The sequence below is a fragment of the Macrobrachium nipponense genome, chromosome 4, assembly GCF_015104395.2.
Source record: "Macrobrachium nipponense isolate FS-2020 chromosome 4, ASM1510439v2, whole genome shotgun sequence".
Classification (NCBI taxonomy): domain Eukaryota; kingdom Metazoa; phylum Arthropoda; class Malacostraca; order Decapoda; family Palaemonidae; genus Macrobrachium; species Macrobrachium nipponense.
This window is the reverse complement of record NC_061100.1, coordinates 29,381,897-29,401,896: the sequence shown is the minus strand read 5'-3', so window position 1 is coordinate 29,401,896 and position 20,000 is coordinate 29,381,897. Positions and strand designations below refer to the sequence as shown.

Genomic DNA, 20,000 nt, shown 5'->3' with positions numbered 1-20,000 from the left:
CTGCAGATATTGGTAAGAAAAAAGGTAACAGATTGATTATAGGCTACCTGATTTGTTTATACATATGTATATGGATTCATATAATTACGATTAATATATGTGCACTGTAAATAGATTCCTATTGCGTACACGCAAAGATATATTTAGATTCTGTTATTTATGATCATTTATAGAAGAAATTCCTATTGCGTACACGCAAAGATATATTTCGACTCTGTTATTTACGATCAATTATATTGCGTACACGCAAAGATATATTTAGATTCTGTTATTTATGATCATTTAGATAAGAGATTCATATTGCGTACACGCAAAGATATATTTCGACTCTGTTATTTATGATCAATTATATATAGGATACATGATACTTTATATATATAGGATACATGACCGAGGTTATACTACTTCACTTTTAACTAGCGTTCGAACAACTTTTCGTCCATTACACAGTTCCAGACAACCACCTATAGCCAAATGAAACGGCCTTTTTCAATGGTTAAAACAAGGGGAAAATTTGCCTGGGCGGGTCCAACGTTCCATTTTGCGCTCATACTTATTCTCTGCATCCTAAGCTACACGATTACGTTCGCGATGAATAGATCATCCCAGCACGAGTCCTTCGCCAGCAAAGTAGAGTTGAATATCCTTCGGGTCGTAATTGTCGGAAGTATGTCCCTTTTTGTAGTCGAATTCCGACAGCCGCTGGAGCGTTCCGCATTAAAACGAGATTAACGACGAGATACGGTGTCGGTCGAAGAAGTCCATGAAATTCCTTTCACATTGTAGGCGGTTGTTACTTGACTGTAGTCGTCCGCTGCGACGAACGATTTTTTGAAGTTGCTATGTGAAACTCTCGTACTGCAGGATACTGTAACCGGTTCCATTAATCAGCCTGCAAGTGAAATTATACTTGTCACAAGGGCAAAGTAAATTCAGACAACATCCAAATACAGGGGAGGGGAGAGAGCCATTTAGACCAGACGTAACCCACATGAATTCGCTGATATTTTGGAATTCAAAAGAGTCCGCTGTACAAACTTTTTTATCCATGGCATTAACAATGAGTGAACCTATCCAGGTCTATGATGACTTGTAAAAATATCCAGAATTATAAAAAATAAATAGATATCATTACGAATCTCAAAGAAAATTCGATATTACTGGTAGTAAGTTACTAGACAAAGAAGTGGAAAACGGAGCTAATTGTAAGATTGCCAGGCAACATAAGAGTCAAAGAGAAGATTAATCATGATTCTATGTGCCCCCCTAACAAAAGTTTCATATTCAATTTTCTCGTGCGCATCCTCTGAGGTTAACTTTTAAAACATTATTAATAGGTAGGAGATGCAACGAAAAAAACCCACTATGTAACTAATTTCTATATAAACTTTGGGTTTTCCAAGAAAATGTGACATTTTCCCATGAATGTGATTTACTTGAATTGTAATAGGCTAATGTTGCAAGTAAATATTTCTTATCCACAACTTGATAATTCTAAATGTCCGTTTACCCATGTCATAAGCTGAATTATTGACTCTAATTGTCTATGAGGTTCAGAAAAAAAAAAAAAAATTAATTCATTTTGTTGTTATAGAAATTCTATTTGCTTATATTGTTCATTAATAATTTTAAAAATGATTTGCAAGTCCTTAGCTAAAGTTGCATTGCGCCATACGGATAGGACATGTCTTGCCTTGCCCATGAGAAGTTCGGGCTAAGCATTCCTTTCTCCAGTCAATCTGCTTTTGCAAGCGTGAGATGAAGCCTGTGTAAGCAGATTATTGAGGTTAAAAGGAACAAATGCTGATACGGCAATGATGACGTCGTCACTTGGCAGGAGATTGCTCTCAGCCAGCGTAAGAGTTACGTTACTTGCTGTAAGAGATACGACTTTAGTATTTTCAAATGATATTTTAGTGTTAATACTCGACCCACATGAGAAGAATGTCTGAAAAAAAACAACAACAGTACCAAAATTGAACAATATATTAGTTTCATGTTGGCATTATGTTAAATAAATATTCCTTATTCAAACTATATGAAAAAGGTTTCCATACAAATTCTATATATATTATTAGCCCTGTATAAGATTCATATAGGATTATTCCATAGATAACATTTTCACTTCTAGACTTCCTGACTTTAAAATCTCTTTTATTTTATTTTATTTATTTTATTTATTATTAGTTTATTTATTTATTTATTTATTTAATTTTTTTTTTTTTTCATTGACTACGAATATAAATCACCGGGACAGACAATATGTCAGTAGATTTTGGATATGTGTTTGAACTTTTAGCTTATTTGTCATTACTAAAGCGTTAAGTTAGAGTTCAAATCTTTACGCATATATATTTGGATATTTAATTAACCTATGGTTACGTTTTGCTTATTGATTTTATCGTGATTCCTTTTTATTATAATTTGTAACCCTTCCGACTTCTTACGGAGTGTATTATATTGACTCCACTTGTATCCATACTTATTTTATTTTTTATATATTTATTTATTTATATTTTTTTTTTATTTTTTATATATATTTGATAAATTAATGGTTGGCTTGAATATGTGGAAAAGTGTTCTAGCGGCGTACCGTATAAGGCTACTTGCGGCATCAATTCTATAGATACAAGATATAAATGATAAACGTATTTAAAACCGCGAGAACCGCTATAATCCGGTCGGATCCAATATCACGAGTTGTAACTCGTAAGACATTGACACTTCCTATTTAATTATCCGTTATTCTACCAACCCAAAGATTGACTCTGGGTGATAAAATATATTATTGGTTTTCTTAATGGAAAGGGAATTCACACAACGTGTTAAGGAGATTATTATTGATTTACACCACCCGAGTCACAGATTATTATGTGTTGAATTCCATATTTATTGATTTAGCACTCATAAATATTCGTAACGCACTCAATTGCGGTGTTTGTTTTTAGTGCTATTAATTCTATATAACGTGTCAAGGAACTATTAACACTAAGAAGTGTTTATTCCCTCTGTCAGACCCGTAATTCTGTTAATAATTCTACGTATATTCTTTCAAGGATTGATTTGGCACAGGATAGGCCCTTAAACTGACAGGTGTCTTAGTGTGTCCCTTGTCTTCATGACACGTGTTACAATCAGTTATGTGCTTTTTATATCTGTAAGCATTGTAGGCCAGGTCAAATAGTGATTTGGCTTCTGTGACATAGGAGGGAACCCTGGATGACGGAATGCAACCAGTTTATGACGATTGGTATGAGAGAGATTATTACTACTACCTGGTCGTTAGTCCTCTGCTGTGTTCTTCGGGTTTTCCTCGTCACAGACCTACATAGAACATTACATTTGATTACATTATTCTGATACACATACTATAATATACTTTTGCTTTAGGGTTTCTGCTCAAAAGTGTTTATTGTTTTTGCTTAGCCACTGACCCTGTTTCCGTTTCGAAGTGTTTATTGTTTTTGCTTAGCTGCTGCTGACCCTGTTTTCGTTCGAAGTGTTTATTGTTTGGGTTATGTCTGTTGACACTTGCTTTGTTCAGTTTGTAACAGTTCTGCGCTCCGACCCAGATATTCAATGCTCGCGATCTCTTGGGTTAAGGAATTTTCTTGTTTAGATACGGTTTTAACAATAGGCACGGATGTTTCTATATCTTTTAGTCTAATTAATGGTTCTTTGCAGTATGGTGCGGGATTGCGGGATAATGCGTCAGCTATGATAATTGCTTTCCCAGGTAGATATCTTATCTTGGCTCCAAAGACCTGAATGATCATTTGTCACCGAGTTCCTTTTGGACTGTGATTAAAGCCTTTGAAAAACTCGGTAAAGGACTCATGTTCAGTAAGGACTTTATCAGGATAGCCATAGATTATGAACTTAAAATGTACTAGTGTTAAAGATACCTAGCCCTTCCTTGCCTATTATTGCATATTTACTTTCAAAGGGCTTTAGTTTACGTGAATAAAAAGCTATAGGGAAGAACTGTTTATCATATTACTGAAGTAGTACCCTCTTACCCCTTGGTCTGAGGCGTCTGTTGCAATAAAAAAAAAAATCCTTATTTAAATCAGGGATTTTTAAGTTAGGTAAGCTGCATTTTCCGCTTTTAAGATATCGAACGCCTGTTGATGCTTTTCAGACCATAATAAATCTACGCTCTTCTTCGTAAGATCTGTTAAAGGAGCTGTCATGATTGAAGAGTTACATATTTACATACGATTGTAATACCCACTACAGCGCAAAAGTGCTGTATCCCCCTTTTACGTTAATAAGTACCGGAAAGTTATGAATAGCCGACACCTTACCATGGACTACTTTTAAGACCTTGACCAGACACATAAAACCTAGATAAACATGTTCGGTTTTAAAAACTCACATTTAGATATTTTACTCTGAGATTATTTGTCTTTGTCTCTGTAGCACTAGCTCTACTTTATGTGAATGTACTTCTAAGGTATTAGAAAAGATTACAAGATCATCCATATAGGCATGTAGGTTATCCCCTAAAAGTCTCCAAACACTATATTGTAATTGGGGCGCAACGTAAGCCGGAGGCATACGTAAAAATTGATAATGTCCCCTGGGTGTGCTGAAAACGGTGTATGAGGTACAATCACTTAGGTAATGGTATCTGGTAAAAGCATTTAAGTAAGTCCAAGTTGGTGAAAAAAAAAAATTTATTCTAACCTAACAGAGATAAGATGTCGTCGGTACATCGCACTGGAAACTATCGGAAGTCGTTTCCTTGTTTAAGCGACAGTAATCTGCGCAGATACGCCAAGTCCGATCTTTTATGGCATGACGTTTGAGGGAAAAATTATATGGGCTTATTTGATTTCCTAATGGCTCCTATTACTAACATTTTTCAACTTCGTCATTTATCTCTATTTTAAATTTTCATTGAAAGTCTACACGAAGGTACGTATATAGCTTAATGTTTGTCCTTAGACCGTATTTTGTGTTAAATTACATCCGTTTTTTCCCAGAGATCACTCGCTAGTGGAGAAACTTCCTGGTATTCAGATAAAAGATAAAAAAAATTTCTGCTGAATCACCTCTGCTTGAATGACTTTACGGATATTACTTCAGATAGATTATCAGAGAGATTCATCCACGACTGGTTGGGCGTGATTAAAAATTAGCAACAATAAAAAATGCGATATTTATAACTTCCGTATCCACGATATGTATACTTTTAGGGCTTTGTTCGCGGAAATCGTTATATTTCAGAGTGTCGGGAAGGATTAAAAATTTCATTTCCCAGCAAAGTCTTTTTACACGCACTAAGACATTCGAGGGTGCATGCTTCTCGAGATTTTTGCGTGCAAAGTACGACTGCGGTTGTGGGAGAATTCTGTTGGGTCATTTGAACAATGTTACGATTTATGAGACAAATGTATAGTTCCTTTATATAAGTTATTATTTGATTAACTGTCTCATTTTTGGTTTTTTTCAAACGGATTTTAATATGTTTGAAGGTTTGGATAGGATTTTCCTTTGATAAACACGCCTTATTTTGCAGGATGTAAGATAATATTTTGTATACCCCTAGATGGATCTTACAATTACACTACATACAGATCAATTTTTGTTTTTTATAAACTATAGAGGTATCTGTAAGCGCTCGCTTATCCGGACTTCTCATTAGGGAAGTTCGAACAACAGACGGTGAGTCCGTAAATACAAGATATTACGTGTATTAAAGAAATAAAACAAGATATTCTAATTTTTACGGCGCGTACAGTTGGGCTTAATCCACCAGTACTCATAATAACTTATGTATTAAAAAAAAACGAAAACCTGCTCTGATTACTTTATACGGTCGTGTGTTTCATAGGAAAAATCCTTTTTAATTCAAAAAGATATCGGTATGTATGAACCAACATCGCTTTTCCCCACTCTGCTAGAGTCGCTTATTGTGTGGAATTTGCTTCGCTTTGAAAACTTCGGCAGTTTTTTGACTAACCTTGACCGCTTGACTAGGTGACACAGTCACCGAGTTTGCTTGTTTGATTCTGAACGGGCTACTGTTTCTATTTCTTTTTGTAATAATTAGGATCCTTCTCTTTATTACCATCGTCAACATATTGTGTGTTTTTAGCATTACGTTGCTGGTTACGTGATAAAGCAATGAATGACTAACTATAGGAAAACTGAGCGATTACTAATAAGACAAGTTATCTCTACTGTATTCAATATTAACTGTTTGTACTTCATTCTTTGCTAAAATTTGAAATAGTGAGGGATCCTGGTCAGCGCATTTAGCCTGATGAAAGTTTTTACAGACATGTTATTCCTTGCAATCCAGCCGTATTTTTAAAGTTAAGTTGAGTCATTGAGGTTCGATATTTTATATAACTCAAAAAACTCAAGGCTAAAACTGCGATCGGGACTTTGCAAAGGAGCATTTATTGTCATGACCCGAAATAGTGTTACCTCTAATTTATATAGATTTGTACGGGTGTTCCACTTGTTTTTGTGTGTTTTCTAATCACTACGGTGCTTAACGACCCTATCCATGCATCTGTATAAATACAGACGTCCACTGCGTAAACGCATATTCACTGTTTAATATGATTTGTTACGTAAGGGATTAATAATCACCCAAAATGATAAAGTTAACATAGTATATGATTATGATATTTCAGTAGAACTTCTGGAACAGACACTCAAAGATAAAAACTCGCAGTAGCGAAATCTCAATGATATAGATAATTTCTGTAAAAAGTAGATTAAGAATGTCTCGTAACTTCAGCCCACAGGAATAACGAAATTCGACCTGCAAAGGAAACACTCAAAGTTACTCCAAATGAATAAAAAATTGTACTTAGCTTGCTTTTGTGGGAAGTCACGGTGTTCCGATAACGACACACGGCCTTGGGTCCTCCTTCTCTATTTAGTGGACGACCTGGTTTGGCTTCAGTTTCCCCAGAGTGCGCGTTTGTTTCGATGATTCGAGCCCTTGAAATCCGATGCTGCAGACGCGTTCGGTTTGTTTTCTTGCAGTGCCGGAAACGCTCACTAACGATGTTTTCTTGAATGATTCTAATGAGAGACGAAGCTTCCGTTGCCGTAGGAAAAGGACACGTCGGGTTTTGTTTCTTGAAGTTATTCACTAACGATGATACTAAGTTGCTTGACGAATCTTGTTGTTTTCTGAAGTCGCTCACTAATGATGATACTAGGTTGCTTGAAGAATCTGCTGCTTTCGTCGTCGTTGACTTCATGATTTATTATTCTGTTTTTTCTTTGCGTAGGACGTTGTAGAGTTCTTCTGGTCCGCTGGCCACCAATATTAGGGCTTGTGCCTTGTATGATAAGGCGCCCTATGAGGTAATGTTAGACTAGCGATAAATTTACGCTAAGTCGGTTGGTATTGCACTTCCATCTTCAATGGAGTGTCTGGGGTTTTGTAGATCACTTACGAAGTCGGTATTATCTTTACGACGATGTGTTAAACTCATGGTTCGGTGAGGTTCTTGTAGAAAACACAAGGTATAAAAATAGTCTATTCTTCTGAAGTTTTACATGATGAAGATCAGGTATGATCGTACAAGTCTTCTATGACGATAGCTTGATCGATTCTGCCAATGATAATGGCTAATCCTATTCCTCTACATGATAAAGCTTAGGTAAAGAGGTACAGGTCTTCTAATGACGATAGCTAACTCTGTTCTGCCTGTCTACCATCTCTGTTACAAGTTATGAAGGAACAGACAGTAGTTCGAACATTATGAACATACTATCAGATGACATAGTTTCATACGAACACACAATCGAATGAGACACGCTACAGATCACGTAGGCCGTTTGAATAATAGGTCGGGGTAGTTGTCTCAAGCAGGGAGCTTGGACTAATGTTTATAAACAATTGAATGACTACAGGTGACGGCATGTTATCTTAGCTTACATACTTATTGTATACGTCATCTTTAGCGTCTCTAGTCTGATCACATTCCTGCAAGCAATCTGGTTGACCTCTTTAGTTTTAGACTTTTATATATATGGACTAACATTCCATATTTTTATTATGTAAACACTTACATATATATATATATATATATATATATATATATATATATTTATTTATGTGTATATATATGATATATATATATATATATATATATATATATATATATATATAATATAGATATATATATATATATATATATATATATATATATATATATATATATATATATATATATATATATATATATTATATATATACACACACACACACACACACACACACACATATATATATATATATATATATATATATATATATATATATATATATAAACTGTCTATAAATATAAACTGTCTATATATATAAACTGTCCAACCCAGAACTATCTAACATTAGAAATCATGGGAAATTTTGTAAAAATAGTATAAACTATAAGGATTTTAAGATATTGTTATCAAGTCCATACGCACATCACCTTCCAATTTTAGAATCTCTAGCTATAAAGAAACTAGTTACAACCTTGAACAACCACTCTTCATCTGTTCCCTTGTACATAGCTTAAACTAGGCCCTTCTTCTTGTTTACTTTCGATGCTTTTTCCATACAGCAACCGAACGTCGTTGAGACAAGGTGTCTTTTTAACTATTCCTAATTTTAATAATGCCTTTTTCTTTATTTATATATATATATATATATATATATATATATGTTTTTTTTTTTTCGTTTTATTTTATTTCATTATTTAGAGTAACTTGTATTTCAATGTTGTGAATTTCCTTGTATTACTCTATTCAATGTGTTGTTTTTTTTATGTCAACAAAAATAATTTAATGCTGTATTGTATATCAGTTTTTATCTTTTATTTTAGCCTGGATGATGAGACATTGGTCTCGAAACGTCGCAATGTGAATAAAGTGACATATGATTAATGCTGTCTTCTTCAACGCCTCTGATATATATATATATATATATATATATATATATATATATATATATATATATATATATATATATATATATATATATATAAATATATATATATATATATATATATATATATATATATATATATATATATATAGAGAGAGAGAGAGAGAGAGAGAGAGAGAGAGAGAGAGAATATGGTTATGGGAAACTTTCGCTCTGACCGGCTTAAAAGCACAAGCAGCACAGTTCTTGACGACATTATATAACTGTAGATATATATATATATATATATATATACTATACTATATATATAGATATATATATATATATATATATATGATATATATATATATTTATATTACGTCCAGCTGTAACCAGAACTTAGATTGATATCTAGTTAGGCATGTTCATAATTAATATGAACATGCAACACAACTATTAGGGGTAAGATCCCATCCTGCTTTTCTTTCGTTAATGCGTGGACAATGCCATACATTCTCCCAGTCGGGTAGGGGATTACTTATCCCTCTAATTAAGACCTAGAGTAGGTTTGTCTGTTAAGGCAACATTGCAGAGAAATGAAAAACCTTAGTCCAAGGTCTATGCATAGGCCCAGAAGGTAGGATTATTTCCTATGAATGAAAAAAATTGTCTTCAGTAGCAGAATGATTCTGGCAGCAAATATCTCAACATTATTCAGGGAACCATTATATTAATGATCAATATGATAGCAGTTATAAACTATTAATTGACGCCACTGGCCTAGCAGGTGTGCTTACTCTTATAAAGAGAAAATGATTCTTTTTTAACACTCATAATGGCAACAACGCTTTTAACACTATTAAGGGTAACATTATATAATAATAAATATAATTACAGGTATAACTATCATAACGCTAAAGCCAGGAACAACGTAATAACTAATCAAAATGCTTTCATTTAGTCATACTTCAGTATTTTAGCTCCATTTATAACAAAATATTACCCCGAAAAGTAACCCAAAACAGAACTAAAAGCGGGACAGGAAAGTCCACGCAGTATGCAGGAGGCTTTATCGCCTTTCCTATCGTGACCCCTGACATTGAGTCAAGTCCTTACAGCGCTATAATCCAGGTCAAGCCGAGGATCCTGCAAGGGATATCTCGTCTTAGTCACCACTATCCATTCATGGGGCGTCGTAGCCGTCAGGAGCCAACAGACACAATAAACCACCACGACAAACTTCTTCGCTCTCGAAACTGTGCACAGTACCTGAAGAAGAGAGGAAGAGGAAGAATAAAGTGGATATTGGATTATCTTTTTTAAAGATTTTCGCCTACGTAGCATGCTTAGGTTTCATTGCTAAAGACCTAAAGAAGAAGAAGAAAAAGAAGAAGGAAATGTTCCAGACAATATCCCGATTTATATATTAGTATCCGTGGTTTGATTACGAACTCCTAACAAACTATATTTTGTTTCATCGACATTTTACTTAAATTTGGGATGTCTGAATGATAGTTTCATCATATATATAAAGCATTCAGATTCGTGATAATATGTATATATATATATATATATATATATATATATATTATATATATATATATATATATGGCACTGGACAAATGTAATAAGTGGAAATCAGGTCGATAACAAGTGACGTGAACAAGATTGGAATGTATAAAACAGTAAAGTGTCAGTTGTATAGAGAAGTATACAAACATTGGAACAGACGAGACAAGCTTACGTATCATAATATTACCGGCTGCATTGGTGAGATTGCGAGCGCGCAAATGACCTGGTTAGTTTGGAATCACCTGATTGTGATGTCAGTGCGTTTAATATGTGCTCGGTAGCGTGCGTAGGTTCTTACGTCCGTTAGAGCAAATGAATGAGGTATAATCTCTAGTATGGGAATTAATGGGGCAATTAGACGACAAACTGTCTTAGTGGTCACAAGAGACTTTGGAGATCCGAGGAGGTGCTAAGTTCCATCAGGAAAGGTAAACAACATTTAGAACAGTGACATTTATTTCAGATGCGTTGAGAAGGGAAGTGTGGTGCAACACTTAATATTATTGACGAACTTTAGCATTTCATTGTCTGATAATTGTGGTCTCTTTTTTTCAGATGGATTCTGTTGTTGCTACTTAAAAATGAATTCTCTAGACTTTTATATGACATGTATTGATAAAGCCTCATGTGGTTGTGTGACAAGTGAGGATAAGGTGGATAATTACATACATGATGTTTTCGTCTAAGAGTAACGGTGGTTTAATGATTTTCTTTGGGATTTTCTTTAATTCATTTATTCCATGTTTATGTTATAAAGATTATATTTTTGTATAGCGAGAGTCTGAATTCGCCTAAGATTTAATGATCAATTTTCAGCTAGCTACAGGGATGACAGGTTATGGGAACAAACCAAGGTAGGTCTCGCTATAAGGTAGGAGTTCTCTCCTTTTAATTAAATGGGGTCTTTTGACCCCTTAAAACACACACACACAGATATATATATATATATATATATATATACATATATATATATATATATATATATATATATATATATATGGTGTATCACAAGTTTATGCAAATATTTGGAGAAATAAAAAAATATGATGAGCAGAAAATGTTTTGTAAACATATGCATTTTAAGGCCTCGTTTGTCGGCCACGTAGTCACGAATATGGGAGGGGAAGGGAGCTGATCAGTTGGCTTGTTACTCTGAACAGTTTGGCTTTTCTGCCTAAATAGTGAGCGTGTCCAGGTTACAAGTGTCAAATTCCTGATTCATTTTGTGATCAAGAAACTGGAGAGAATGCCTTACTGTATCAGTATTTTATTTTATGGGATTTGCAACAGCTCCGTTTCTAGACAGTTGTGAATCCCACAGTTATAAAAAGAAGAAATCTGTGACTAGGCCGAAGTCATGTATCATATAAACCTCCCTCCGTCAATAGTATCCACTGGACTCCGATAAAGAAAAGAAAAGCAAGCCGAATGGAATCTCCCCCTCCATCAAAGATAGGCCTATTCATTACATACTGATCAAAGATTTATAACACATTATCAGAAATCTCTCCTTCTCCATGAAAATATTCATCACACACCAGTCACAGGGAAAACACACCTAAGAAAAAGCTTTAGTCTCTGTCAGATGAAAAAGAATGGGAGTATTATAGAAAATTCAATTTCTTCATTCTTTCCTGTCAAAGGTAGCCAGCCATTCATAAAGTAATTGCAAGAGATATAAAAGCTGACATTTTTCCAAGTGCAGTATCCTCCCTACCTGCATTCCCGTATCTTCATGATTACTTAAACTATCATTCATTCAGCATAGGTTTAGGCCTAGTCCTGACTCCTGATTCATCAGTTCCATAAGTAGGCAGCAGGACTACCACTTTCTTGATACGTAAAGCTAATAATCAAAATTACTAACTGAAGGGACTGTAATGTTAAATTTTTCAATAAACTGCCAGAATAAAATCATAATGAAAAAATTAGCAATCCAGTTGCCTAATGCACTTCATCAATCTCCCCTCCCCCACACCCCCATATCCCTGACGGTGATCGGAAAGAAAGTATCAGGAAACAAAGTAACGGTAAAAAAGTAACAACTTTTGCTAGGAAAAAAAGACAACAGAAAAAAAGTAACGGCCTTTCTTGTATTTTGGAAATAAAGTAACATCTGTCACATTTATAAACTCATACCATAAAAAACTAAAAAAACATGTAGAATTGGAACTTTTGACCTATGTCAAGATAATATAATAATTTTAATGAAGAATTCGGGTTATACATAAATTATGTCCAACACCTTCTAGAAATTCTTAGATGGTCTTTCTTCCTTCCACTCTGTCATTGCAAAGAATGGCCTTTTTGCTGTTCTTTTGTTTGGATGCAGTGCCAATCAGGTCTTGTTACACCAAAGTGTTGACAGTGGCATGGTCCTTCCAGAACTACCCTATGCTTCACATACACTGTTGGTACGGGAGTTTCCTTGTAATGTAGCTTCATGGACATTCCAGACATTAGGAGGGTACTCCGGGGTTACAAGACGCAGCCTGACACCTGTGAATCCTCGATCTGTCGGGATCTGTAGCTTCCCGAGACGTAGGTTGATTCAAATTAGTCTACCAGCTCTTCTGCCTCTGGCGGACTTATGGTCTCCAGGTACTCCATGCCCTCTTGTAGTACCTCATTAGTGGGCAGCATATACTGCAGAAAAGCCGGAACCCCTGGTTTGAATGGTAATGTTTTAAGTCCAATTCCTTGAATTTTACACCAAATGCTCTGTGTAAGGTGGTAGAAACATCCCTCGCTATCCACTTCTCTACCAAAGCTGGCACTCACTGCACGTAAAACAGCATCTCCGAAGTTGCTCACAACCACCTGTACCTGAAGGATAAATCCTAACTCCGAGCTACGGTCGACGATCGTTCAAACAACTCCGAGTACACGGCTCTTGACTTCTTCTGCAGCGGAGTCACTGAATGAAACTCTGAACACATAAACCTGAGTGAACTGTGGTGGTTCCATCTTGAAGTTACATCCATGTAGATGATCTCTGCAGCTGCTAGACGAATTAGTCCTCTTCTGTTGCGTTCGAAGCAGTGCACAAATTGTTATCAAACGTGATGTAAAACCCGGTGATACTTTTTTCTTGTTACTTTCTTTCTTGTTGTGTTTTTTCTTGTTGCTTTCTTCCCGTTACTTTTTTTCTTGTTACTTTTTTCCTGATACTTTCTATCCTAGATTCATCCCTGACTACTCAGACATCACGTACGCTATCTTGGCAGAGAGCGGCGTTAGGACAAAATGATTATTTGAAAAAATTCACTTCATGGACAAATGAAGCCTCAAAAAGCATGTGTTTATAAGACATTTTCTGCTTAGAATGACCTTTTCTTTCATTTCCCAGAATATTTGCATAAACTCCTGTTACACCCTGTATATATATATAATATATATATATATATATATATATATATATATATATAATATATATATATATATATATATAGATATATATATATACACACACACACACACACAGATATATTATATGTATATATATATACATTATATATATATATATATATATATATATATATATATATATATAATATATATCTATCTGTGTGTGTGTGTGTGTGTGTGTGTTCAGGCATGTCCACAAACACAGACACATAGATACAGAATAATTTAATTCGAAAATGTGTCACACCTCATAGATTACTACGAAGATTCAAGTATAATAATATACTTTTATAAGCATTATGATTTTGCTTAATAAGAAAAATGTAAGCCACCAAATATGCTTCATAGGCTATCTTTTTGGTCGCGGATCAGTTCTGTAACTTAACAGTATTTCATTATCTCTCAAAATGGGAATGATAATTTTACTTACTTTCCCCTTGATAGGATGTGAGACGACCACGTATCTCTCGATCGTAAAGGTGACCGTCAGCCAAATGGACGTACTACCTGGAAAAGATAGATAGATAGATAACTCAATTGTTATAAACGTGTGAACAAAGAGGGCCAATGAAAACAGATGTTATGCACGAGTATATTATTACTACGTGTTTGGTGTTCTGCAACCACGGCGACCTGGAAAATGTAAAAATAAATTAAATAGATAAACTGATACACAAATAAATAGATAGATAGATAGATAAATAAACAAACAAGTGAATAAATAAATAGTTTGTTATACAATTGTGAACATAGAGGGATTAATAACTGATAGAGATGTTATATTAAATACTAGCAGCTGTAGCTGTTCTTTGGACATGTTATAGAGCTCACATTCACTTCTAAATGACCAGGATGTACATCTTTCCGAAGTCAATGCTATTGCGTCACTGACCGGATCAGGCACCACCGGCCAATGGCAGGCACAGACATGTTGTGACAGGCTGCTCAGGAAAGATTTTTATCGCAAGATCTTCCTTAAACGGCTCTTGAAGAAAATCAGCCTACAGTGGTCATCCACACACTATTCTGATGATCATATGCGATTATCAGTCTCATCGAAGACTTTGCAGTAAGCAGATACGGCATTTTCTCGCAAGGAGCTGTATATATTAATGTTGGGAGCTGCTGCTGCAGCTTACTTTGCTGACATAGAGGTTAAACTGAAGTTACCCAGCATATAGCTTTTGATAACTTATTAACATTCCTACCCCTATTCCAGAAAATTTGAGAAGGTTGGCACCAAAAAACGCCATTCATGGCTAGAAAAGAAACTCACAAGCAAAATAGGGGTTGTTCGCAAGAAATTTTCACTGGATGTGTCTGTTGTAAAGTAGAAAGACAATGAAGTTGTTATTGTGGCATCCACCAAAATTAGACGCTGTCCAAACCAAAAGGCCTAACTTTGGAGTAAATTTGAGAAAAAAACATACTGATGTTGATTTTGTTATGATTTAAAACCATCGTACGGGTGGTGTTGATCAACAAATTTCTGATTACAGATTCAGATTCCGGTAATTGAAAATTACGGAATAGCATTAGCATTTTGGACATCACTGAGCATGGAGTCATTGCCATAATGAAACAGTATGGCATTTGCTGCAAAGCACTCAGTTCTGTAAAGGCTTGAATCCGGATTAGCAAGCAACACAGATACAGTGTCAACACGAGATTATAAAAGGTGACCAACCAAATTTTAGATGTCGTGAGTGATCCAGAAGAACAACATTTCTCTGCAAAATGAATTTTGTTCCATTGCACCCACTATGTATGGAGAAATAGCCAAAGGTTTCCGAATAATATGAGGGAAACAGAATTTACAATTTAAGTTGATAAAAAATAGTGTTTTCAACTAATTCAGCATGTTCAGTTTGATAATCTATTAACTGATTCAAAGTAGTTTTTATCGTTGGGTTTAACATTTTGCTCATTTTCACTTCATAAGGCAAGAAAACTAGCTATTGAAAAATATATTATGTGTGTACCAATCTTCATAAATATGAATAAACATGGAGGTTTCAGCATATTTAGGAATAATTTACGTTTATCAAATATATAAGAATTACTTTATGATCAATTTTTCTGAAAACAGAGTAACATTTATTAACATTAGGTGTTTTGTGTTGGGGTTCGGAATTTGTAAATAACTTCTCCACCTCGTCAGCTTTCATTCGAGACTATCTACCAAACTCAAATATTTACACCAGCGGTTACAAATTAAGCTCTATCATAGGCTTCAGATTATGGTATGTATAATACATACATACATACATATATATATACATATATATATTATATATATATTCATATATACATATAAAACCATAATTCCAAGCCTATGAGAGAACTTAATTTGTAATCACTGGTTTGTATATTATAGTTTGGTATATAGTCTCGAATAAAAACTGACGAGGTGGAGAAGTTATTTACATATTCCGAGCCCCAACGCAAAATAGCAGCTAATGTTAATGAAAGTTACTATGTTTTCAGGATGTTTGATCGTGAAGTAACTCCTCTTAGACTTCAGGATATAATTCATTGCTTTCATTTGACTATTATACATGAATTCATAAACAATTGTGCAAATATGTTAACTCCACTGCCCAGCAGCAGGAAATCCTGCCACCCACAAATATCTATATAGTTACGCATATAAAATTTTAGTTCTGATGGCAGAACCTTGTTATTTAGACAAAGTTTGAGTATTTCTGAAGAAAAAACCATAAATACTTCAGTAGATAATTGTGGCAATTAATGGGTTAAACGAGTGTCATTTTGACCTCATAAGAGATTGGTGGCAAGAGGAAAAGGGGCATTCAAGCCTATAGGTTATATTTCCGCAGAGACTAGAATTAGATAGGTTAGGCATATGTTGGAAAAAAGTGGTTATGATTAAGGTATATTGGCAACTGACTCTTGCTGATATAGGGGAATTTATCTGGTAGTCAGGATCTTACTTGCCCAAGACAAGGAGGATCTTGATAAAGTTGGGTGAAATCCGCCCAAAATTCTTGATTAGCATATGTTGTTATCCTAAGATGTTAACTCTGCAAGGGTGCTAACCAACCGAGGATATTGCACCCCATGCACATTACCATCTTTGATAATGGGTGTAAAATTGGGAGCCCAATCTAGCAATGTCAAGTTGCTAGTGAGACCACACTACCGTGAGACTCCACCTACATTTGGCAGTGCAAATGACCCTATTCAGACACTGTTTTACTTGCGATAATCGTTACTTGTGTGGTGGCCTTATAGGTTAACTCTGATATTGATGTTAAATGCATTTGTATTCATTTGTGCTAACTCATGGTACCAAATGCAGAAGGCCCATCTTTGATCCTTTGGACCCTAATTCCTAAAGGGGGCCCTGCTATCAAGGTCGAGGTAGGTAGGCTACTACCTCCTTCTCCCCTAGTTGGTAAGTCGAAATGACATAGACTTCCTGCCCACCACCCCCAATGTGGGAAACCCCATTGTGGGAAACCCATTCCTGGGTACTTGCACCCTTATTGTGGGGAGCTTGTTTGTACAAATACAAACACTTCTACACATATGTCAACTCTGAAAACTGTGTGTATGAAAAAGAGGGGTTATGACCCCCTTAAAAATGGCCCTCGAATTTTGGATTTTGTTTAAAACCTTTCTTGGGGGGAGAGGAGTCTACGGCAAAAATTGGTAGTCCTAGCTTTCATAGTCTGGGGGTACATAGTGAACAAACAAACAGACAGACAGACAAGCAAACAGATGAAAATATATCCAAGTATGACAGTTCAGTGTCCCACCATCAGGGCGGCACTGCTGGCGGCTGTCATCAGTTATGTGGGAACCATCAAGTCTAAATGGTTGCTTAGTGTGTGCGTTCTTTTATTTTTGTTTATCATCACCATATTCATACATTGCCTGGGTTATAACATTTCACCGGTAAATAAAGCATAATAAACTTTCTCTAACCGTAAATTTGAGGTGGTCATTTCAATGTCTGGCTAGCAGTAGATCCATGCACTCTCTGATAATGTATCTTATAACTGCAGTATATCATTGAGGGTTCAGAACAATGGCGATTTCTGTAAAAAGATCTAGCTCATCAACCAGTCTCGGCTTTCAAAAATGGTACTATGGATACCAGCATTATTTTGTCAGTCATTTCAGCCTGAGTCACACGTTGGCGATTTCAAGCCACGCATATCATAATGGCCGAAATTTTCATCATTACGACTCCACTACATTCTCATTACAACCAGATCGCCATAAATCGGCATAAATCATAATCAAGTTACTGAGTTTGATGACTCTTGCATAACCGTTGTCATTCCATGACTACTGTCAAAAGTTGCCATATCATGGCACAACACGCTATCATGGCGCAGCACGCAAGAATTTCGTAATGGCCTCTCGACTTACGTCATTTGATTGCCTAAGTTATAACTAGCACTGGCGAGTTACAGCATTCAGCACAACATATGCCATGTACTTGGCAAACCCACAACGTGTACAGTTGGGCTGCGCAGTGAGTCAGAATGTGTCAAGTGAGTCGGCAGCCTATAAATATAGTTCAAGGGCTTAATTAATTACCCACAGCTACCCCATTTTTCAATTTTGAGTAAAATATATTTTGGATTCAACATTTTCTGTATTCTTGATATAATTTGAGAACTTCAGATATAGCTTAATATGACACTGAATACAGCCTAAACGAAAATATATTCTGTAATATAAATAAAGATGGAGTTTAACTTTTATTCACAAAATTTAGTTTTTCAACATGATTTTCTTTAGTGAGTTCATTGCAATCAAATTGAATTTATTAGCATGTTTTGAAGTATATGAAATAAAAAGGCATTCTCTATTTTGAGTAAATTATATATTGTGTTAAAGATTTTTAGTATTCTTGATATAATTTGAGAACTTCGGTTACAGATAAATATGACACTGAATACAACTTAATATATTTGGTAATTATATAAATATTTTTCAACATGATTTTCTGAAGTATGAAGAGGCATTTTTATCACTTTATTACATCATTGCTTCACGCCAATGAATGAAGCCTCAGTGGAGTTTACATAATCACGATGGACCTCATATGTCACCGAGTCCTCTTGATCTGCCTCACTCCTGGCAGTAAGATTTCTTTTATTTCAAATCTAAATTAAGTTGTGCAACACACAAGCAGCCAACACCAAAGACTCCATACCATCGTGATGAAGGTTTAAATGGGCCTGAAACACTGAATATATTGAAGATAAATGGAAAATATAGATGTAGTTAGACTTTATACATATATGGTGGCATCCATGTTCAAGACCCAGTACAATCCTGTTACGTAAGTTGGAATCTTACGTAACTAAAATGCAAATAAATCATCAAAAATCGTCATGCCTTCACGGAAGTCGAAGGTCCTGTAAAAACAGTTAAAGGTGGGTGTGGCCTAAATAATCAGTGACTTGCACGTTTGGCTGCATAAATACGTAATCTCATCTCAACTAGCGCAAAACTGTTGTAATGCTTCACTGGGGAAATCGTCATGAGTAGGGGAAAAGACCCCATAGTCCCTCAACACCAAGGTGCTAATCCACAGGTAGAAAAATTTACTACCTGTGGGTTAGCACCTCGGTGTGAAATTTCACACCTTTTAATGAGGTGTTAATTACTTTTCACTCCTTTAGGTGTGAAAATTGACCATAAAGGTGTGAATATAACAAATAGGTGTGAAATTTCACAGGTTTCCCACGGTCATGTCCACGCTGCGCAAGACTCTATGGAGGTAAAAACCCCGATTTTAACCCCCAACCCCCCGGTTCCTCAAACTCTACGGAGGTAAGAATTCGGATTTCAACCCTGACCCCGAAGTTACTCATACTCTACAAAGGTAAAAACCCTGATCTCAACCCTGACCCCTGGATTCCCTAAAAAACTCCGGATGAAATCACAAAGCCTACGGACGTAAAATCCCAAGTTTCAACCCTCAACCTGAATTCCCTCCACTAGCCCCAGGTTCCAACATGTCCCCGAATTCACTCCCAAACGCAAATTTTTAAGTCAAAAGGGTACACTGAAAATTAGCTTAACAAAACCCATTTCAGTCTTAATCATTTATGATATATGTATATAGATACATAATATTCCATACATAAAG

General features: G+C 35.4%; 1 protein-coding gene across 1 annotated transcript in view; it reads right to left on the bottom strand.

The window, feature by feature from the left end:
* LOC135211626 (uncharacterized) overlaps window positions 1-20,000 on the bottom strand; it is a 234,915-nt gene that overhangs the window by 89,441 nt on the left and 125,474 nt on the right. The window contains exons 2-3 of the mRNA XM_064244910.1: window positions 14,295-14,371; window positions 10,001-10,153 (exon numbers count right to left, since the gene is read on the bottom strand). Coding sequence (XP_064100980.1) covers window positions 10,001-10,153; window positions 14,295-14,371 — 230 coding nt within the window. The remainder of the gene's footprint in view (window positions 1-10,000; window positions 10,154-14,294; window positions 14,372-20,000) is intronic.